Source organism: Pogona vitticeps, chromosome 2 (assembly GCF_051106095.1).
Source record: "Pogona vitticeps strain Pit_001003342236 chromosome 2, PviZW2.1, whole genome shotgun sequence".
Classification (NCBI taxonomy): Eukaryota; Metazoa; Chordata; class Lepidosauria; order Squamata; family Agamidae; genus Pogona; species Pogona vitticeps.
The window spans coordinates 82,925,587-82,949,235 of NC_135784.1; the positions used below are offsets into that span (position 1 = coordinate 82,925,587).

At 41.8% G+C, this 23,649-nt stretch overlaps 2 protein-coding genes across 8 annotated transcripts in view; both read right to left on the reverse strand.

Moving 5' to 3' along the window:
* Nucleotides 1-23,649, reverse strand: part of GNAT1 (G protein subunit alpha transducin 1) — a 116,793-nt gene that overhangs the window by 81,349 nt on the left and 11,795 nt on the right. The window lies entirely within an intron of this gene.
* SEMA3F (semaphorin 3F) overlaps nucleotides 1-23,649 on the reverse strand; it is a 158,449-nt gene that overhangs the window by 42,616 nt on the left and 92,184 nt on the right. For 6 of the 7 annotated variants that reach the window (XM_072989850.2, XM_072989851.2, XM_020789266.3 and 3 more), the window contains 4 exons: nucleotides 10,513-10,673; nucleotides 9,559-9,621; nucleotides 7,262-7,381; nucleotides 455-544 (listed from right to left, as the gene is read on the reverse strand). In XM_072989850.2, coding sequence (XP_072845951.1) covers nucleotides 455-544; nucleotides 7,262-7,381; nucleotides 9,559-9,621; nucleotides 10,513-10,673 — 434 coding nt within the window. The remainder of the gene's footprint in view (nucleotides 1-454; nucleotides 545-7,261; nucleotides 7,382-9,558; nucleotides 9,622-10,512; nucleotides 10,674-23,649) is intronic. The other variant, XM_020789295.3, reaches the window with a different exon arrangement.

Here is a 23,649-nt window from a genome sequence, read left to right on the forward strand (position 1 = left end):
AACAAGCCCTCCTGATTTCCGTTTTCATCACCAACTTCATCACCCCACACATATCATTATTCATGCAGACCTGTTACGCAGATGGTTCAAGCATTTGGCCAAATTTCAAATTTCTGTCCTGTATGGGAAGGTCGCAAATCCTGGGCATATTCTCTCTTTTGCACAAGTCTCATGTGAGCCTGGGGAAGGAGGAGTTAGTTCCAAAAAAGGAGACGCAAGGGAAGAGGCTGTATAGGAAACGCGCTCATTGACAGACCAGGGAGGTGTGTGTGAATTTAGAAGCCAGTCCTTCTCCAACAGGACTGGCCCCCTCCCCTACCCCCATTAGTTAGTTGTTAGGTGCATGCCAGTTGAAAATGAGGGTTAGAGAGCCCAGGCTCGGGCAGGCTGGAGAAAGAGCCAGCTGTATCCTTGGGGAAGGGCATGGCATGGCAAGGCAGAGCGCAATTCCCACCTTGCGTTCCACTGGAGACGGGTGGAGGGAGGAGTCAACTGCTCTACTTCCCCGTCCTCCCTGCTGCATGGACTGGTTCAGCTCAAAAGCCTGAGGAGAGGAGGAGCAGAGAGTTAGCACCGACAGGATCGCCTGCCAGAGAAGCAGGAATGGCAGGATCTAGCCAAAGAAGGCAGCATGCAGAGGTCTGGTGGCCTTGCTCAAATATAAATACATAGTTCTACTGAAACCAGGATCCCCCCCCATGTTAAATACATATACCCAATCTTTTGCCTGTATGTGCCATGGTATCTGCTCCTTGGTTTGCCTTCTGCAGGACTACAGGATTGACTTCATGTGGAGAAAATATCATATCTTAGGCATATCTGTATGAACAAACTCTTTTCTTAAAGATGAATATATTGCTCAGAAAATGATCCCTCTTTGTAACTTTCCCTGATTGCAGGGTAAAATGTTTGGCAGCACAGAAAAAAATCTTCAGTGTTTCTTACGGATATTTATAAGCTTGCAATAGGGCCGATCAAAACATTACAATAAATATAAAATAGGGCGAATTAAAACTGTCATATTGCTTTGCTCTGCACAACAGCTATTCCATAATCAGTTTGACTGGTTTGCATCAATCAGGTCAAATTACAGGCTAAGGACAGAAGAGGTATGAAGCAAAGATCCTTTGGAATATTTACAATGGGGGGGTTTGGGAACTGGAAGAGATTTCTCTCCAGGTTGAAAAATAAAAACCTTCAGAGGATATGAGTATGGAAGTCCCCATCCTCTGATGAAGTTTAAAATACTTGTGTCAGATATGTAACTTCTCTTTTTTTGGAATAACAAAAGATACAATAGTCATACTATTAAAACTGTAGAAAAATACGGTTATCTGGTACAAGAATGAACATTGTAAAAACAAATCAGAGTTTGACCAGGCAAACCTTGGGGGAACCAATTCTCAGAATATAAAATAAGAGTAGAAAATATCTTCACATCAATACAAGAAGCTTCTTCTCGTATTATCGTTAAGGATTAGTGATATCTCATACACCAGAATATTCAAGCAAGATACAGTTGAAGGAACATAAAATTATGCAGTGGTGGTGAGCAGCAGTAAGGCTGATGTTGCTCGTATTTGATGGAAATGTCCCAAGACATACTCCGTAAGAGTGGACAAAGTATACAACTGCATTAAACCCAGAAGGGATCTTAGATGCTTATGTGGAAAGATTCACTAAGAAATGAAACTATTGACCAACTGGGCTAAATTAAAGTTTCTGGTTGCTAGCAGTTAAAAATCTGATAAGGTTCCATCGGTTTTTAAATGGCCAAATAAAACTAAGCATATTTACAAGCTGGTAAAAAAAAAATTCAAATAACACACTAAACAAAAAGAATTCACTGAAGGCAGACAATTTCCATTCAACCTGGGTGGCTTTTTATGGGAAACTGGACCAATTATCATACTTTAAGGCTGCAGTTCCAGACATATTTAGGATTAAGCTCCATTCAATGCAAATGAGGTTTATCACTAAGTAAACAGGCATAGGATTGGACTACTGTAATGTCTTCTATATTCTTATCATATTCTTATTAGGTCATCACTTTGAGATACTAGTATAAAATGTCAGGGTATAAAACAATGGAAATTACCTTACTCAAAAAGATAATAGCAAAACAAGCCCCTCCTCCAAAGAAAAGAGAAAAATAAAAATCAAATAGAAGTGGGGAGGGAAAAGAATTGAAATTAATTATACAGATATTATTTTATATAAAAGCATTTAGTACAAACTACACCAGAATTATGGGAGAATTCATTATTGCTGACTAAGATCCACAAGACTGAAATATGTTCACTTTTCTGCTTTTAGATATTTTGCTGCTGATTAACATCCATCAGCTTGACATATGTTCAGCTTTCCTTGTGTATGTACGTGAAGGATTTTAATTCCTGGATTTTTCATTCCATGTGCGATTTTTTAAAAAAATGCTTGTGTGTTATCTAGCATGAGAGAATTCTGGTGTACTTAGCATTTTTATTAAATTTTGCTTTCTTATACATATTTTACTACTGCTGTTTTTTTCCCTTCACCCCCATGGCTTTTCCGTTCAACAGAAAACCATCAACTCCTGAATAATGAATTATCCCATAATTCTGGTGTCTTATTTTTTTTTATTAAACATGTTTATATTCTCACATTTTAATTGGGAGAAACACTGAAATTTTTTTTACAAGACAGGTGACTGAGACAGTCCTTTATGTTTGAGAACTAGACCTCAAAGGAATCCTAAAATTAAATTTTGAAGACAAATCAAGCTAATTTACATAATCCCAGAAGTTAAAGAACCTCTTGCTCTTAAGATTGTTGTTTCCCATTAGTTAAGGATTCTGCTTCTTGTTAAATTTGTCTCTTACTTTTCCCAAGACATCTCAGAATCTCTATCATGCAAACTTTCTTCATCTTGATGTCCTCCACATAAATTGGATCACAATTCCCAACATTCCCAATCACCATGGCTACCTATATTGGGTGGGGAGGATGAGAAGTATCATCTGGCATATCTGGAGGGCATTGTTTTGTGACAGATGGCTGTGTTCTGTTACTGTCAACACAGGTACACAGGCTGCAGAACTGCTTGTTGTTCCTTATCTGTGCATACATCATCCAATGTGTGGTCCTCCTGCTTCTAAGTCAGTGCCGACCTGGAAAACTGAAACTATATCCCTGTACAATTATTGTAATTTAAAAAACAAAACAAAAAATGTATTTGCGAAGGCTTTTATGGCTGGGATCTAATGGTTGTTGTGGGTTTTTCGGGCTCTTTGGCCATGTTCTGAAGAACAACCTTCAGAACAAGACCAAAGAGCCCAAAAAACCCACAACAACCAAAACAAAAAATAGATCTAGGAACATCAGCAATTTTCTAGTCATTTCTGCTGCTTTTTCTCTTTCCTTTAACAATCATGGGTAAACACTCCATACCCACAAATAGCACTTGGTTGACTGAATACCAATTTATGGCAATTTTCCTTGGGGTTCACAGGGGTTTTTTTTAACAAAATTTAGAGACAAATTTTCGAAGGACCTCGCATGGTTTTCCCCCCAGAATACTCTGTCATACAAACATAATTTCACCACCACCACCACCACCACCACCACCACCACCACCACCACCACCACCACCACCACCAACAACAACAACAACAACAACAACAACAACAACAACAACAATAATAATAATAATAATAATAATAATAATAATAATAATAATAATAATAATAATAATAATAATAATAATAGTCAACTCTGCCGAGAAAAACATGAAACTATGTCACACCTCATCTGTGGATGTCCAAAGATTGTACAAATAGATCACAAAGTTAGACATGGCAGAGTGGCAAAATTAGTGCACTGGTCATTATGCAAGAAATATAACTTTGTTGTTTAGCCGTTAAGTTGTGTCCGACTCTTCGTGACTCCCATGGACCAGAGCACGCCAGGCTCTCCTGTCTTCCATTGCCTCCCAGAGTTGGGTCAAATTCATGTTGGTATAACTTGCCAGCATCTAAAAACCCATGGGAACATCAGGTAGAGAAGGTTTCAGAAAATGAGGAAGTCAAGATCTTGTGGGATTTCCAGATCCAAATGGATAGAACCTTGAACATAACACACCAGACATAGTAATACAGTAGTACCTCGGTTTACGAATGCCTCGGTTAACATAATTTTCAGTTTATGAAAAGGTTAACGGTCCCAAAGAAGGGGTCCATGTGTTCTTGGACTACAACTCCCAGAAACAGTAGTTAGGGCAGTCAATGGTAATGCACCTCCTGGAAATTTTAGTCCATGAACATGAGGGCCCAAATTTGGAAACCTCTTCTCCACATATTTTCACCTGATTACTAGACAGCCAACAGCTGTGATCTTGTACAGGGCCTTCCCTGAAGTCTTCTGTGACAGACACTTTGAGAAACAAGCAACATTTTTTATGTTCTGAAAAAGTTCCATATGAGAACAGATCAAAAAACCATGTAGCCTAGCATCCTGTTTCCCATAATGGCCAGTTGTGGTTCTCTGGCTGAGTCCTCTGACATACACACATATAGGAAGATTTGGAAATGGTGGTCCTAGGTTAGGGGCGAAAAAGCTTCTTTTGCTCATCATATACTTACTTCACCAACTATTCCTAAACAGCCAAGTTCTTACTGGGCTGGACTACAAACACCATCATCCCAGCCAGCACACTAATCACTGTTTGGGTAATGGGAGTTGTAATTCAACACATATGGAATTAGACTGAGAAACACTGGCCCACAATTTGTATTGGCTTATTTCTCTGTGTTTTTTATGTTAGGAAAACTTCCCTAAATTTTTGCATGTAAGAAAGCATACCTACTCTTCTACTTTATTACCTGCCTTTATTGTTCTTTTAGCTTTGCTATATATTTTTTGAAAAGGGGACAGACCAAACAATATGCAGAATTCAAAAGATATATTTCCTTCAGTGGCCTGACAGTTTTTATGCTGTCTCCTATAATTTTTTTTACCCATACTTTAACAGGTCCTTACACTCCAATTATCTCCTTGTCACTTGCAGTTCTTTATGATAAATCAATCAGTGAAAAGCAGGTTGTCATCATGTTCTGGTCTTCTTCCCCACCTTTAACAGAACCCCAGCAAAGCAGAAATGTAGCAGATGAAGATTTTCTTCATTTTGATTCCAGGGAAATTTTCACTGGCTATATTTCTGTAAATCAGGTTACCGTGGAAGGCACAGAAACAAGAACCAGTTCCTTAAAAAAAAAAGCAGAAGGAAGGAAGACTTCAGATAAACTTATGTACTACAGTGCCATAGGGCTTTGGATGCCTGCACACTGACCTGTGTAACATAGTGCACGTGGCACCACAGAATGGATTTTGGTGTGCTCCAGGTGTTTGAGACTACAACTTCCAGAGTCCCTGACCATGGGCCAAACTAGATGGGGTTTATGGGAGTTCCAGTCCAAGATCTTAGGTGGGTACCACGTTAGCTCTCCTGATATCAAGTTTGTGTGAATGGATGGTGTCATTTCCCAGCAAAAACAAAACTCCATGTGATTATGCAACCAGCTATCCAGGGCAACTGGAAACTAGAATGGCCATAGCTGGTATAAAGGTCATTGAGATTCATGAGAGAAAAATGGGACATAAATTGAAGGAAAACAAGTCAGCAGACTTCCAAAGAATAGCAAGGAGAGTCAAGAGGGCCTTTTTAAATGAACAATACAAAGAAATAGAGGAAAATAACAGAAAGGGGAAAACCAGAGATCTGGAGATATTAAAGGAACATGATAAAGGACAAAAATGTTAGGGACCTCACAGAAGCAGAAGACATCAAGAAGAGGTGGCAAGAATACACCGATGAATTATACCAGAAAGATTTGGATGTCCCGGTCAACTCAGATAGTGTGGTTGCTGACCTTGAGCCAGATATCCTGGAGAGTGAAGTCAAGGGAGCCTTAGAAAGCATAGCTAACAACAAGGCCAGTGGAGGTGATGGCATTCCAGTGGAACTCTTTGAAAATCTTAAAAGATGATGCTGTTAAGGTGCTGCAATCTATATGCCAGCAAATTTGGAAAACTCAGCAGTGGCCAGAGGATTGGAAAAGATCAGTCTACATCCCAATCCCAAAGAAGGGCAGTGCCAAAGAATGCTCCAACTACCGTACAATTGCACTCATTTCACACGCTAGCAAGGTTATGCTCAAAATTCTACAAGGTAGGCTTCAGCAGTATGTGGACCGAGAACTCCCAGAAGTACAAGCTGGATATTGAAGGGGTGGAGGAACTGAAGACCAAATTGCTAACATGCACTGGATTATGGAGAAAACCAGAGAGTTCCAGAAAAACATCTACTTCTGCTTCATTGACTATGCCGAAGCCTTTGACTGTGTGGACAACAGCAAACTATGGGAAGTCCCAAGCCAGAATTAAGATTGCTGGAAGAAATATCAACAACCTCAGATATGCAGATGATACCACTGATGGCAGAAGGTGAGGAGGAATTAAAGAACCTCTTAATGAGGGTGAAAGAGGAGAGCACAAAAAATGGTCTCAAGCTCAACATCACAAAAACTAAGATAATGGCCACTGGCCCCATCACCTCATGGCAAATAGAAGGGGAAGATATGGAGGCAGTAACAGATTTCACTTTCTTGGGCTCCATGATCACTGCAGATGGTGACAGCAGCCACGAAATTAAAAGATGCCTGTTTCTTGGGAGGAAAGCAATGACCAACCTGCATCTTAAAAAGCAGAGGCATCACCTTGCTGACAAAAGTCCGCATAGTCAAAGCTATGGTTTTTCCAGTAGCAATTTATAGAAGTGAGAGCTGGACCATAAAGAAGGCTTGATGTTTTTGAACTATGGTACTGGAGGAGACTCTTGAGAGTCTCCTGGATTGTAAGGAGAACAAACCTATCCATTCTGAAGGAAATCAACCCTGAGTGCTCACTGGAAGGACAGATCCTGAAGTTGAGGCTCCAGTACTTTGGCCATCTCATGAGAAGACTCCCTGGAAAAGACCTTGATGTTAGGAAAGTGTGACGGCAAGAGGAGAAGGGGACGACAGAGGATGAGATGGTTGTAGAGTGTCATTGAAGATACCAACATGAATTTGACCCAACTACGGGAGGCAGTGGAAGACAGCCTGGCATGCTCTGGTCTATGGGGTCACGAAGAGTCAGACACGACTTAACGACTAAATAACAACAATATATTTCTGCAGCACAGATTTGGCTGTAGTTCCAGCCATATGTTCCTATAGTACCTCACCTGTGCTTTGCGTCCTCGGTTGACAAAGGTGCAAACAGGGTTGTATGCTCCGGTGCCACAAACATACAAGTGGGTCCGATTCCAAGGCTGGATAAGGCGGATGAAGTTACCACACTCCCCCTAGAGAGTGAAAAAAAAGAAGACTGAATTAATTTAGGCCCCCCCACCACCACTGTATTACTTCAAGACAGAATCTAACTGGTGATTTACATGGATTTGGAAACAATCAGCTAAGAGATTCCATAATAATGAAAGCTTCTTGCACAGCTGCATCACACCACATGGAACAGTTGTATATCAAATGGTCCTTCTCAGCAACACTGGCTTCCAGTGAAGAATAAGGCAACCAAAGCATTGTGCCCTTTAAGAAATAGCAAAAGCACTTCCTGGCTCTTCCCCTTAACACTTCACCCAATTATGATCTGGATGTAGTTCAAAAACAATCTAAACTCCCTCTATGTAAGCTTCCCTCAACATGGTGCCCTCCAGATACTGGGCACGAGGGGATTCTGGGGAAAGGTAGGCTAAGATATCCTGATGACACACCAGGACAGGCAAGGCTGATTTATGGAAAACCCTTTGAATTGGAAGGGTCCCGAAATAAATCCCTCCCAAAACCAGCATTTCTTCCTCACATCTTATTCTATAGCAAATCTGCAGATTAAGCAGAACACAAATTGTGAAGCTCCTAGGTCTCCTCCTTGGCTAATTTCCTGGCGTCTGAGAAAACAATGACTGTAGGGTGAGGATTGCAAGCTTCAGGCTCCTGTGCCTGCTTATTTTCAAAAGGTGGAGAAAATGCTAAACAATAAACAGATGAATGAAACATTCTTGCCCTGGTAAAGAAGAGTCTCTGGCCTTATCTAGCCAGGAAACAAGGAAAGGAAACATAATCAAGCCAGCCCCCAGGTCCCTGCTCATTAAGAGGCACTAAGGACTTGGAAACTGTGATGCCTGGGCTGAATAACTAACAGGTAAGTGATAATGGTGAGGCCCAGAAGGCAAGTAGAACAGTTTCCAGAGTACACACACTCTGTGTTGTACAGGCCTAAGCTCGTTAATTAATTAGATTCAAGGCCAGCCATGGAGCATGGCACAGCCTGTCTGGCTGCTGAGTCCAGTTTCCTCCTCAAGCTCATATTTCCTCTCTGCCTTATCCCCAGTTTGGGGGGAGGGGGTGTTTCATAAAAACTGGGCTGGAGCCAAGGGTAACAAAGTTCAGTAGGGTTGGAAATATGCAAGCAAACTGGGTTTCTTTTGCTAAGCTTGCTCGGCTGCTCTGAAACTAAGCTCTGAACAGTAGCAGCTGAGAGACCCCCAAGATGACAGAGTTCAAGGTCAGCTGGCCAAAAGACACACTGCCCTTCAGAGGAAACAGCTTGGTGAGCTGTGATTTTTGGCTTCCTTCTATTGGGAGGAGTGGGGGGGGGGGAGCCCAAAGGCAATATGCCTTACTGCTGGTGGGGGCTCAGCCGCGGAAGAGCAAAAATTCCCAGTTCCTTTAACCTACTGCTGACTAGACATTGTCACCATACTCAGGCAAACACTCTACAGTCCATAATCCTCCTGAGAGTCACTGTCTGACTCTAGAGATAAAGCACACTTTGCAAGTATTGGTCATAAACTCATCCTCTTGCAGCAAAATTTGGGAAGAGGGATAGTTAGAGCCTCCTCAAACAAATATCCATCCCTCAAACAAAAATAAAAGAAGAAGTGAGCATCTGGTCTCTCTCCTCTCTCTCTCTCTCTCTCTCTTTTAAAGCATTTCCAAGATTGGTGTCTTGGAGGAGAAAATCTGAAGTTGCCACCCAGGTCTATGTCACCATTAAGAGCCAAGGGACAAGGAAGAAAGAGCAGTTTGTGCCACAAAGCTTTCTTGACAAATTTTCTGTACAGTTCCCACTTCCTGACCCTCATCTTTCCCACCTGCAAACTGAGCATAGCCACTCCATCAACATCTTCAAATTTCTAGGTAGATTTTTTGGTTCTTGATAACCTTACAGATGACTGCTAGTGCTTGAAAATGAAAGAACTTTAGATATGCAAAGAAATTATATTTATGATCCAGCAGTTATTTCTTGGGCTGGCCCTGGCAATAGAAAAGCCAGCCTCTGCTCATCTTGCTGATTCCTTGATCTTGCTGTGGAGGATGAGCATGACGAAATGCCATTGCCTGAGCACCTATGGTGGCTTCCTGCCTTAAACATCCTGAGTGGATGATGCTTCAGTGGCTTAGGGCAACAGGGTTCCCTCCACCCTCCCTGACGTCTTCGGTTGACTACATTAGAAATACTTACATTACTGTTCTTTCCTGACAGGACACATTCATCTATTCTCTGCTGGGATGCCGGCCAGTGGATCTGCCAAACAAAACAATGTCTTCAGCCCAGTAGCTATAATTTTTCATAGATCATTGCACAAGGGTGCTAACTGGAAACCCAAGCCATCCAGTCCTTTGGCTGAGATAGAACAGATTAAGTAATCTTTAGATAGGTTAATTTAAAGGGGTCTTTCAAAACAATTTAATAGGAATGGAGAAAACACTTGACTGGTACGCTTCAGTTCCAGGTGGGTGTCCTAAATGTAGCCCTTCTGTTGTGGGGATGATTGCATTTCCAAAGACAGAGAGTCTGCTGGGTGGGGAATAAGTCATTTCACCTTTTTATAGTGACAAGAATGCATCTATTCTGTCAGTGGCTGCCAAGTAGAACACAGTTACGCAAGTGTCATAGACATCTGGCAAACTCTGTCCTGGTAACAACATTTACAGTAACAAGAAAAAACAACCAAGAGTCTTGTGTCACCTCAAAGACTAACAAGCTTTAGTTGGCATAAACTTCAGTGGACCGTAGCCCACTTCTTCAGAGGCATGCGGCATAGCCTCAGTAGACAGATAAATGTGAGGAGTAGCAATCACCACCAATGATGAGACATGCTAAGAGCTAACAGCCCAGAACATATGGAGGGCACCAGATTAGGAAACAATGCTCTGAACATTGGGCTACCCAAACATTATCCACACACAGCCACTGCTTCCTCAATGAACGGATGTAAGTGAATGTGGAAAGGCCAATCAATGTTTTAGAAGATTTTCAGGTTTGTCATATTTTTCACTTGCACCCATATCTATTTTCTCCAAATTCAGCTCAGAAAATTATTGGGTCATATTGTTCCTTACGAGGCTGAAATTTTCCTCAAGCTTTCCCAGATTTCCCTCCCTGCTCCTAGTATAAGAAAAGATAGGGCCTTACAATCAGGGGCTCCCGGTTGATATCATGAAGATCCAGTGACAGGATGTAGTCTTTGCTCCCCACATACATACGGTCATGATCTTCATCCTTCAACAGGATGCGATAGTCTGTTGAGTTGAGAAGGAAGTTGAAGAAATGGGCTGTGCCAGTGGCCTTAAGCTCTGAAGGAAGAAAGACAAGAGAAGCGTTATGGCAGGGGGGCTCCTTTTACATCCCATTCTTGATGCAGTAAATACATGCATGCAGTTCTCAACCATAACTCACATCATCAGAAACCATTCTGCCTCTCTAAACTTTGCTTAGTCCCTCTGACTCCACTGGCCTGGTGTCATGCACTAAGATATACCCAAAGCTATGGATAACTTAGAGGTCCATATCAGGCAAAATCCAAAGGAAAGGAAAATATTTTTAAAAAGAGAGAGACAAAAACATGTGGCACCTTAGAGACTAACCATTGGCTTTCATGGCCACTTTATCAGATATATGGAAACAGAAAGGAGTTCATGTAAATCTAACTCTGCATTGCTATCTACAAGAAGGCCAGTCAATCATGAGGCACTGGAACATTTGTAGCAGACAGAGAAAGAGGCACCTATGTTTTACCGAGTCTGAGACATCACGAAAAGGCACAACTTTCTCCCCTAGCTATTTCAGGCCCAATCTGGCCAGGTCAAGCTCCTTGGCCTGCAAAGGGCAATTTCATTTGACAGTAAATGGATTCAAACATGAAATGTGGCAGAATGGGGCTCATGAACAGCCACTGTTACTTAGTGAGGCATAAATTCACATGGGATAACCTTTGTCATGTAACTGCATCTTTTACTTATTCTTACAAGATATTGGAGTGAAGCCTCACTAAATGGAAGAGGAGAAGCATCAGATAGTTTAGACGCTGGCTTCCGCTCTGCCTCATGCTGCTGAATAAATGTAGTCAGGTATTTTAAAAAGTGACTATTTTTGCTGCTTTTGACAGACAGGAGCGTAAGGTTTAACTTGTTAAAAATTGCAGCTCTAGCAGCAATTAATTATCAGGGACAGGAGGTAAGCTTGGAAATAGAACCATCTATAATTACTGTTCCAATGTAACTTTCTATAAAGCTCTGGCCCAGATTTTGCTTGTGAAGGAATGGTGTTCCACGTGAAAAAGGTACAAGATAGGGATAACTTTTAAGGTACTATCTTCTCACCAGTGTCATAGCTGAGGTCTATGTGCATAAGAGATGTGGGCCTCTTTCAGGAAAGCAGTATAAAACAAGGGCTTTAGCTGCCACTTATACAGAACTCCCTCTGCCCTTTCTTTTTGCTGAGATTAAAGAGGAAATACATTTTGTTGATTTAGTAAGCCATTGCCTCCCTTAATTACCACATGAAAAAGCTTGAAACAACTACAATGGAGAAAAGGATCTTAACAAAACTAACAAACAAAAAACTTTGGAGGTTCTAGTACTATCATGCACATAAGTAACTCATGTCTTCCATTTTCAATGAAAAGGTTCGGAATCTGCTTTTGTCAAAAGCGACAAGATTAATTCAAAAGCCCACAGTGTTTTCCAGCAATTATTATCTGGTTTAATTCAACAAGGGTTAGTCATGGAAATTTAAATTCTTGTTAATCCTCCCAAGAGCTCAGCTGCTCGGGGTGAAGCTGCCCAGCTTTGCTATGACATTACAGCAGTAACTGTCACGGATGCCCATGGAGGAATTCCTCCCAAGCCTTCAAAGCTCCACAGTACTGTCACCAAGTCAGCCATTGTAACATCAGCAAATTAACCAATAGCATAAAAGACAGGACCTAAACTGGAAAATGAAAGATTCCCCCTGCCCTCCTTTCTTCCTTTCCTTTCCTTCCTTTTCTTTTCTGTCCAAATCCCCATTTAAGAGGGTAGAAGCAGAAAAGAGCAAATGAAAATGGGCGTTTTAAATTTGTGGTTATTTTGAAATGCAACCCTTAATCAAAATATAGCACCAGTTTTGAGTCAGAAAAGGAAGACATGCAAGTCTGAGAAGTAAAAATGCTGTGGATGCCTATTTGTAACTAATTTCTTCAAAATGATTATTATTAATACCAATTTACCATTACCCAATTTGATAAATGTTAGGAATACCAGCACCCTAACCCATATCCTATCGTTATCATTAGCAGAAAACAAACTTCCACAGAATGTGGTGGAAACACGACAGCTGAGTATCTTGTAGCCATATAAATAAGCCCACAAAAGTTGCTGGCCAGCTGACAGACTGGGAATCAGCATTTCCACTAAACAAGGATTTTAAGGCCTGCATTTTGGCATCCTTCAGAAAAAAATGATTTTGCCTTTCTTAGGTCATATACATGTCTGGACCTTTAGCATTTTAATAATGTGAATGTAAAACCAATGCTGAATAGAATTCACAGCTGATAGCAGAAAAACTGTGCTATCCACCCCAAACTAACATCCACTTAGTTGTGCATCTCAACAAGAACAAGCATTTTCAAGATCTACCTTGGCACATAATTAATTCACTATACTATCAGGTCAGAACCTTTTCTAGCAACCAGTCTGAACTAAAAATTGTATGGCAGACAAAAACATTTCACACATGCAGTCACTTTAGAACAGTGCTTCCCAACCTTGGGTCTTCAGTTGTTCTTGGACTACACCTCCCAGAAATCCTGGCCAGCACAGCTAGTGGTGAAAGTTTCTGGGAGTTTTAATCCAAGAACATCTGGGGATACAAGGTTGGGAACCACTGCCTTCACATCTCTCTTTTCCATGTCCACAGCTGCTGTCAGAAATTTATATGTGCTTTCCATTCATGCCACACTGTCTACAGTGCACATTACCACAATTGTTACATTCTAGGCACATAACCTTAAGTACTTGCTTCAATCCTGGCCTCGAAATTCCACATGTATTTGGGCTTAAGGCCCCAAGGAACCTCCCAAATCGTGACCTAGAGGGCTCAGTCCTAATTTCATATTCTTTCTGTTGTCAAGCAACAGAAAGAATATGATGCCTGTTTTAATTCTCTCAAACCCACTATAGTACTGAAATTAAGAAAGCTTTCAGAGGGGAGGAGAGGGCAAACTAGGCATACATTATTCTGGTCAAAGGATGGAAGTTCAGATACATTCTTTTCAAACTCAGAATGCATTCCTGGGTTTAGGGTCCTTCAGCTGTAGCATGGCATCTCAGCACATGCCTACTCTGAAGTAAGCCCCACCGTATTCAAGAAACCTACTCCCAAACAACATTTACTTTTTGCACCTGGCTCTGATGGTTAAGAGGTTGGGCGTCTAGTAAACAGCAAAACAATGCCTGCTAGCCACTGTCAGCTTGAGGACTGATATGTGGGGGGACTGTTTAGCCCCAAAACACATTAAGCCACCCTCTAGTCAGAGAGGCCTTGAAACACTTAAAATTCAATCCCATAAAATGACCTTTTGAAAGCAAGGGATTCTCCAGAGTTAATACATTTTACAACTGACAAAGCTGTGGATTCATAAAGGATCTTAAAAAGTTGTCAGCCCTCAGTTCACTAGGAAAAAAAGGAGAAAAAGAGCAAGAGAACTTGGCGCAGAGTGCGTTCCGTCTTCCCTCTTCAATCATGCCTGAAGCTGAGAAGTGCAAAGGTCAATGCACATGAAGCCAGACAACCAATGGTTCAGGATAGGAAGACAACCAGCAGCATATTTGTGCGAATGAGTCAGTTATGTTGGTTTAAATCTTTTAAAAGATTTAAATCTTTTCAAAAAATGAGTTACATGCCACTTTAGCTAAAAACAAAAGTGTTCATAATGTGCAACTTATACTATATAAAACAATATCTATCTGTCTGTCTGTCTGTCTGTCTGTCTGTCTGTCTATCTATCTATCTATCTATCTATCTATCTATCTATCTATCTATCTATCTATCTATCTATCTATCTATCTATCTATCTATCTATCTATCTATCTATCTATCTATTTTTCTGTCTTCAAAAACAAAGGCAACATATTGTTTGTATATCCAAACAACATATTACCAAACCAACAGGACACCACACTCATTAATTAATTAATTTCATTAATTTTTATACAACCCCATTAGTGGAATGTGCTATTCTGGGCAGTTACCCGGTAATAGCATAATAAAATAAAAACAAACCACAACAAAAGATAGCAATGAAATCATATAATAAATAAAAAAACAAATAGAATTGTATCAACATCAAACTGCAACAGCACAGCATTTTCATATTAAAAACAGCAGGACATGAGGCAGAGGAAAAAAAATCAGATAAGGTTGCATTTCTTTTTAAAGCATGTTTTTTCACCTGACTGGAAAGACCCAGACTTTTCCCAGATTCCAGAAACTGGAAACTGGTGCCACTATCTAACAGGTCTTGCTCTGAGTATACACAGACATTTGTCATAGTCACAAATGGGAAACAGGGATCCACTGCTGTTTTCTTTTGCATATGGGAGCAGTGTTTCTGTCGCCTATAAAAACAAACAGCCATATAGAGAATTCTGGGAGTTGTTCTCCAAAAAGCACAGATCTGCACATCTCCTAAAGTTCAAGGGACAACAAAACACCTTGTTGGTTTTTGCTCTAAGAGATTAAAATAGCCAATCTTCTGAATGCTGTTCTGTGAAGAGCTGATTTTTATCTGCAGAAGACTGGAAAACACCAGAACAAAAACAACAGCCACCTATTTGTTTATTTATTTGCTTTGGGGCCAGCTGTAGAAAAAAAGGAAGAAAGAAAGAAAGAAAGAAAGAAAGAAAGAAAGAAAGAAAGAAAGAAAGAAAGAAAGAAAGAAAGAAAGAAAGAAAGAAAGAAAGAAAGAAAGAAAGAAAGAAAGAAAGAAAGAACAAATGAAGTGGGTCTGGAATATGGAAAAATATGGGAAGCAGTGTTTATTAAAACCTCCCGAACAACAGAGCAGCATCTCATTTTAAAGGAACATAATAACTTACCGTAACTGAGTATCATAAAGACCTTCATAATCCCACTGTCTTTTGTCCTAAACAAGAATGATAGATAGCCGCCTAGAGTGGTCACAATTGACTAGATAGGCGGGGTATAAATGAAATAAATAAATAAAATAAAATAATATATTTGTGTTTTCGGACTATAAGTCCCAGGACTCCTCAGGCAACATAGCTGTACAAACATTCCCTCCATCTGGTCCCATATAAGTGACTACCATTGTGGTCTCCTACAGCTATTGTACAAAGAAGGCGTTGATAATTCACAACTGTTCGCAGCTCACTGTAGTAAGTTCTCGCCTGCATACAATTCTCAGATTCAGAACTTTGTGTATTTAGTGCTGAAATGATCACTTGTACTTGATTTCTGGGTACTGGGCAGGATTTTTAGCAGCAATGAGGCTTATCAGTCCATAAAGAGAAGATTGGGGCAATAAAACAATGAAAACAAATTACTGTAAAGGTAAAAATGTCCTCCCATTAGCACCAAAAAGTTAATGATTACTTTAATATGTTACTTCTATGCTTTGGGGTAAGCTACCATACTGGTCCCTGTTCACTTATTTCCTGGGAAACCTGATTAATGAAGCAGGTAAGATATTCTGGGAACCCATTCAATGTTGGCCAACATTCTTGGTACAGATCTAACTCCACCTGAACGGCCCTCTCTGCTGATGTTACAAGATGCTGAGGATCAAACTGCTTATCTTCCAGCATCATCCATGCACACTCACAGTGATTAAAACAGGTTAACCCGGGAAGACGGTTAATTCTGCTAGGCTGGTATCATAAGCAAGGGCACATTAGCTAAAAGTATGTGCTGGCTGCCTTTGCCCAGAATTCATGAATGTGTCTCTACCGGCTCACACATGCCACTAGGATGAGGTGGAAGAAGAAATCCAAATGAACCGAATAAAATAAATATTTAACAGATGTACAGACAAGAGCAGAACATGTCTCTGCGAAGGCCCCCTTCATTGCTACATCATGCATACATAAGGCTGAGCAATTCATAGACTCTCCTCTGTTGAAATAAACAATTCCCTTTGCCTTTTTTGGGGGGGGGGAGGGGAGGGTTTGGGAAGGGAGAGGTGAATTGGGACAGGATGCTTGTGTTTGGAAACATGGGGAGCTGACGCTGGCCTCATACATTATGGATGTGTCCACAAAGCAGCAGCAGCTAAAGGGGAATTATGGGGCACCATTTTATTTGCGCTTTCAAAAAAAGAAAGAAAGAAAGAAAGAAAGCCTTTGACAGAATCCCTCATAAGAGGCGGTGAAAAGAAGCTTAGTTGCCATGAGAGGGAACGAAGGTTTGGTCATGGACCAGAGGCCAGCAATGGAAAGGGTGAACAAAAAACCGGATTAGCTCTGTGGCTTTCAGCACTCCATTGTTTCCAAAATGGTCCTGAATCCTGCGAACAGGTTCATTCGTTGGATAAAGCTCGGCATTTGTTGCCTTAAACTGGTTTGCTCTTCCTGGTGTGGAATCAGTCATCGTCACCTCCTGTGTCGTACGATGATATTGTTTCTGTTGTGCAGCTGAATCGCAAACTTAAAAATGGGGGGGGGGGAGGCAGAGGGAGACAAACAGGACAGGAGGGTAGCAATTTCCCCCTCCCAGCTCTAACCATTGCTCTGCCGTGACTATTCCTTCTTTGTTGGACTTCAACTAACCTGCTCTGCCGAAAAAGAAAGCACACACTTCCTATCTTTGCCACTAGCTGGAGACACACGTCCACGCTGGGCTATCTGTAATTTCTCCTGTCTCCCATTGCTGAGATGTTGCTAGAAATTTAGATCAGTGGAGCAAGCTGAAGCACAAAAATAAATTATGCTCTGTCAGGAGTACTTGAGGAATTCTCTGAGATGCTCCCTATATTACTTCTTCCTATTTGTGCTTTAAAAAGATTTGTACATAAACACATGCCTTTAGGTCAGCGCTTGGACAGTTACTTTTTTGGACTGTGACTCCCAGAATCCCCCAGGCTGGAAGCTGTAGTGTTGGGGTTTTTTTTAAAGTAGTTTTTTAAAAAAAGCATTTCCAAGCTCTGCTTCTGGAATACATACACTGTAACAAAAAAGTCAGATTTGATTAATGCTTTGCAAAGCTCCCAGGACTGCTTCTGGAGCTCAGGGATGCCTAACCTCTCAGTGTTACAGTGATACCTGTCTTTGTTACTGATACAGTTAAAACATGGAGATGACACACAGATGACACTATTTGACTTGGGAGCAGAAGAGTCTGTTTATCCACCAAGGAGTGCAATGTATGGCCTCTTAGAGACTGCTAGACTGCATCTCTTAATCACCATTGGCTGTGCTGATTAGGGATATTGGAAGTTTAAATCCAGTAACATCCAGAATGCCACAAGCAGTGGTGTAGTGGGAAATTTGGAAGTTCAGGTGTTCCTCATGATAATTTCCATGGCTACTGCCCTAAAAGGAGAATCCAAAAATGCAAGTGGCTGGTTTAGTCCAGATTTTAAAAAATGAGGTGCAGGTCTTTTAAAAAATGTTATTGGCTCCTAGCAAGATCAAACCACCCTTGGATATTTTGCATTGCTACAGGAATAGCTTGCAACAAAATAGGCAAACTCATTTGTTTCCCAGTTACTGTACAATTTGCAACTAAAATTCAGAGGAAATGGGAAAAATGCTTGGCGGTTGATCTCATGATCCTTGTTACTTGATAATCCCACAGTTTTGACTCTACATCACTGGCCACAAGTTTGCGCAAGTTTATAGGCAGTAAGTGCAAAAGGATAGGCATTTTTTTTGTTGTGATTTCCTTAGGACCAAAAACTATAGCTAATGAAAGGCACAAAAGGAATTTGTGACTCAGAGGGGTTGTACTGGATTAGTAGGGTGTCATCCAAGGAAGGAAGGAAGGATCGATCAAGCATGCATGGGAAGCAAAGATGATATCACAGGGACACACATACCGAGTACTATATGCTATATCTGATTATGCACAGGGCTTGCTGAATGTATCCAAGATCATGTAGAGTTAATAATATGGCACAAAACAGTGTCAGCCAGGCAGAGAGACTTGCCCCTTTCAGCAAAGCCAGGCAGGAAATTGTTTGCTTGTCTCACCTCTTTACGGAGTGGGGAGAGATCACTGGCTATGCGATCTCCCTGGAATGTGCCCAAGCTGCCCATACCTCTCTCCCCTCCCTAGTACCTGTCCCCTGCTTGGATCCTTGCCTGTTGTTGTCCTTGGCTCCAGGCCATTTAATAAAAGACGCCTGGCGTAAGGTTCATGTTGAGAACTCTTAGAAAGAAAGCATCCAGAAGAACGCTCTCCATACCTAACAACTGCTAGGCTCTCATGGCTCATGGGGTGCCAGCTGTGTGCACCTCTCATAATTTAACAAGATGCTTGACATGGAGCAGGGGCGGGGGAAGAGGGAGCAGAGAGTAAAAGGCATTGGCAACAACCTGGGAGCCTCCATGATCCCCAAAGTTGCTGGAGAACCACACAATGTCTGTCTAAAAAGCACATCATGTTATAGCACTGTATAGTGGGAAAATGAACATGAACATCCAGGCTTTTACAGTAAGGAGTGCAACACAACACAGACGTTTGCACTGAAGCAGCTGCTGTCCATGTGTGTGCTAGCACATCGCCAGTGTTGCAGCCTCTCTATGATACTAAGCCTCTGGTGTATTGTTGACTGCTCTTCAAGTTGTTAGGTCCTCTTACAATAAGACTCCTTTCAGTGTTTTAATTCTTAAAACAAACAGTTTTCACTGCCTCCTGTACAAGAGATGACTGCTTCAAAAGACCTTTTAAAGTGCATCTACTTTGTAGCTCTTAACAGGTGCCCTATCAAACTGTCTTCATTATTGTTGCCTTCCAATCAATTCCGCTTTGGGGGCTGGCTAGATGAATGCACTGCAGAGCACACTGGGGCCTTTACTGCACCACCCGGAGCACTGCTGCCTTTTAATCTCTTATTCAGTAGAGTGCTTCTTGAGTCTTTATGGACACCCAAGAACATGCTTTCCCTACTAAATTGCAAGAAACAACTCCATCAAGTTGGACCAAAGACTTTCTGCTGCCTGAAACATGAAATCCAAGAGGTGCCTCTCCCTTTCTGAATTAAATCATTGATAGCTCTCTGTCCTTCAGTGGCATCCAAAGCACGCCACGTAGGGCAGCTGCTCCACCTTGTGCCATTGTGGGGCTGGCCCATGTAAACTTCCATTGATCTCAAATTCGTCTGCATTAGCTGTGATGACCTGGGCGGTTGTCTCACTGTAATAGAAAGTGTGTGCAGAGAAACCTACACAGAAGGCAACATTTCTCAGTCTTTTGTTCAGAGGCCCTGAGATGGCATGCTTAGTGCTTCTGCTATTGCATCTGTCTTCTCGAAAAGATGAACAATGCAGATGTCATTCCTCAGGAATCCCCATAAGCTGTGTGGCATTAGCTGCTCCGTTGCTCGAGATGGCAGCTAGCCGATTTCCATCAATCCCCTCCCACGGCCTGCCAGTTCTTGCCTTGTATGTATCTATCTCCCATCTATTCACTTGCATTTTTTCACCTCCAAATTTGATTGGAAAAAGCAATCAAAAAATTTTAAAGCACACAATTTGAACACACAAATGCAGGTATTTTGGCAATTTTTTTTAAAAGGATGCAAAATGTTATTTTAAGCCTGCAAACCAATCCCATGCCTGCACTTCTCATGCACCCAGTAGGGAGCTCCTACAGACCATGTGGTTTCCTCCACAGATACTGGTTTATCTATGACAAGCAATAGCAGTCAGTAATCACCGTCTCTCTCAAGAGAAGTGCCCTTGATATAGCCTCTCTCTGAGTATTTCTCAGCCAAGAAAGGAAGAAGACACAGGGAGAAGAGAATGAAAGCATATGGAGCCAGGATGGGAAGGGCTGTACCATTACCTTATCGTTCTGGAGGGGGGGGGCGGTGGAGGCAATATTTGGCAAAGCATATTTGTTGAATGGAATATTCCTTTTGCTGATCAATTTGGGAACCAAGGAAGGTAAGGGAGGAAGGTTTATAACAGAGGGAGGCTCCTCATCTTAATCAGGTACTAGATGCTTTTTAGTATATAGAAGGCAGGGGGAAAAAGCCCACCCCCTTCCTCTAAGTTATTTTTAGCTCCCATACTACAGAAGCACTTGAAAGAGTTTAATGAGGGTCATGAATATTCAAATGCTAAATGAGGCACACAGATGGCAGCCAGGAGTGCTACAGATGCCTTGGGACCCAGCCAAGGTTTCATTATTACCCTCTGTGTCACCAGAAATACAATAGGCTTTCCTCTATGTACATATACTCTCTATCCACTCATGTTCTTGCCCACCTAGCACTATCTTCTCCCTCTTCAACCATCCCCGTTCCCTCAACATGTGGTATCCCTTCCCCCCCCCAATCCTAGAACATAAAGGCACCATGATGAAAAGACACTGCTGAATGGACAAGCAGAGCCGGGACAACGAGAGTGATGCACTGTGTAGATTGTTGCATAGGGACCTTTGCTCAGCTGTGAAGACTGCATGCTGGCACTGACCAAATGGGTCTGCTACTGATGCGATGGCAGGGATAAAACAGAATGACCCCAGACACCTGCTGCTGTAAGGAATTAATGTCTTCTGCAGAAGCACTTCTCCACATGCCACAATGAAAGGCAGATTATTCAGCAAAAGGAGGAGGATTTTCTCAACAGTCGTCCCTGTAGTGGTAGAAAGCCCTCCCTACTAGGGTTTGGCCTGGTGTTCAACATTTTATTTGCCCTAGCCTTTCAATGTAAGCAATTCTTAGTCTGCAAATTTTAGGATTTTTTCCCCTTCTTGTTTCTCATTGTTACTTTATTTATTTCTAGTATACCTCTACTGACTTAAATTCCTAACAGAATAAAAGATGGTATCTTAATTTTTGAAGAAAATAAGTCAAAATACAAATAAATACAAATGTAACAGGGAAGCAGGTTCCTTCCTCCTCTGCCCTGCTTTTTTTCCCCCTTGATAAATTGCTGAGTTAACAGTTGGCACTCATTTTATACATCTGTAATGCCCAAAGTTCCCTAACACTTCCCTTCTGAGAAAATTAAGACTTCCAACAGCTGGCAGGGCAGAACTCCAGCTGTGCTGCCATACTAACTGGTGGATCTGACCATTTCTCTTTGCCAGTCACGCAGACTTTGCCCGCAAAATCCTTGACTGGGCTGGAGCCCATTCTTCCTTGAAAATCTTAATCCACTGGTGTATTTTGGCAGCAGGGGAGGCGGGTGGGGGGGGGGGGGAGGACAGCCCAGTGGAATGTGGCTGTTTTGATTCCTCCTTTTGAGTTTCTGCAGTCTCAGCTATGCCCTGAGAGAGAGAGAGAGAGAGAACGAGAGAGAGAGAGAGAGAGAGATTTTCCCTCCCTATCCAGTTCCAGCCCTTCCTGATGGGGGATGTTGTAGGACTTAGGATAGAGAGAGACCTGTTGGATCCTGGGACACTCTGCTTCACCTCTAGTCACTCAGGGGCGCATGCAAGAGTGCCAAAGGCCAGGGGACTTCTATGTTGTACCCATCAGAACTTCTTACAGTGCAAGAAAGAAGACTAGGCATAGAATTTCCTGAATTCGTAACTACAAACAGAAACGTGACTAGGGGAATTCCTGTGGAATTTGGGGGCTGCAGTACAGAAATTCCAAGTTGAAAGAAAACAATGCAAGGGACATTTCTTTTTTTAAAAAAAGTCTCAAGTGAAGGGAATAATGACTGTGCGTTATCAAACTCATTCCCAACTTACAGGGACCATCCCAGAGCTTTCTCCATGTAACTTACTCAGAAGAGGGTTTACTGTCCCTCTTTCTAGTGCCCCCTTTGTACTGTGCAGTTTGGCCAAGGCAAGGCTGCACAGGTTATTAATTAATTAACTAATTAATTGATTAATTAATTGTAATGGGGCACAAAACCCACCAGTCACACATACTTTGGATGAACTCCGCTGACCCTGATCCTAGGAAGCACAGCAGGGATTTCTACTCCTGGCCCCCCGACTCCCCAGCCAGACACACTAATTCTCCAAGTGGTACCATTTCACTTGTGATAAACATGCAAAAACAACAGTGTTTCTGAGAGGAGTCACATGTGGCCCTCGAACCATGCTGGAAAGGTAGAGGAAAAAAGTGCAATCAAGTATAACATGGTCTGAATCAACAGTACTTTTACAATGTTATTGTTGCTTCATACCATCAAGTTGCCTCCAATTTAAGGTGACTCTATGAATAAGTGCTCTCCAAAATACTTTGTCCTCAACAATCCAGCTTAGCTCTTGTAAACTCAAGGCTATGACTTTCTTTAGTGAGTCAACCTATCTCATACTTCATAGTAGTGTGCTATAATATTCTGTGTTACAGTGACAGAGAATTAATCCCATCATAACACACTACAGAATAATGGGCTTCCCACCCATGAAGGGCTCCACAAAACAGCAACCTTGGTCATGCAAAACAAGGGTCTTCTTAGACTATAATGACCTCCACAGGCCTTCCACCCATGATGCTTGGCTCTGAGGAGTCTTCGGACCTGTCATTCAGATAATGACCAGGTCTGCTTAAAACAGTGCACCCAGTCCTGTTGCCCTTCAAAGAGCCCTTCTTCCTCTGTCTGTCTTGGGATTAAGACAGACATGGTGACAGTGCCAGCAGCTGGCGCAACAGAGGGGTTGGTAGATTGGTGTACCTGGCATGAGAAGGGATCCTGGTAGTTCTCTTCCCACCTCTTCTGAGGCAGTGTGAGAACTTGAGACACTCCTGGTTAGAGATGGTGTCTCATGTGCCAAGCAGGTAGATTGCTTGCTGTCCTCATGAGCACCAGAGGATGCTGCCTGATTGCTTACATTGTCCTAAAGTTCAGTGGCCAAAGCAGTACACCGGCTTCTATAAGGGAAAGGGGGTTTGAGATAGCTCATCTTGTGACTCAGGATAGCAAATCATTTCAGTCAAGACTGTACTGCAGCTCTAATTGAAGCACAGATGTGGATTAATGACTGTTCTGATTACCCACTGGGTACTGTTGTGACATCACTGGATTCCCACACCATATGAAACCCGTAGTTTTTTAAAGTTTTTTTTAAAGAAAAACCTCATTTTTCACTCCATTGCACTGAAGATCTCGTCTAATACCTCAGCCAAAAAAGTAACTTTTCCACCAC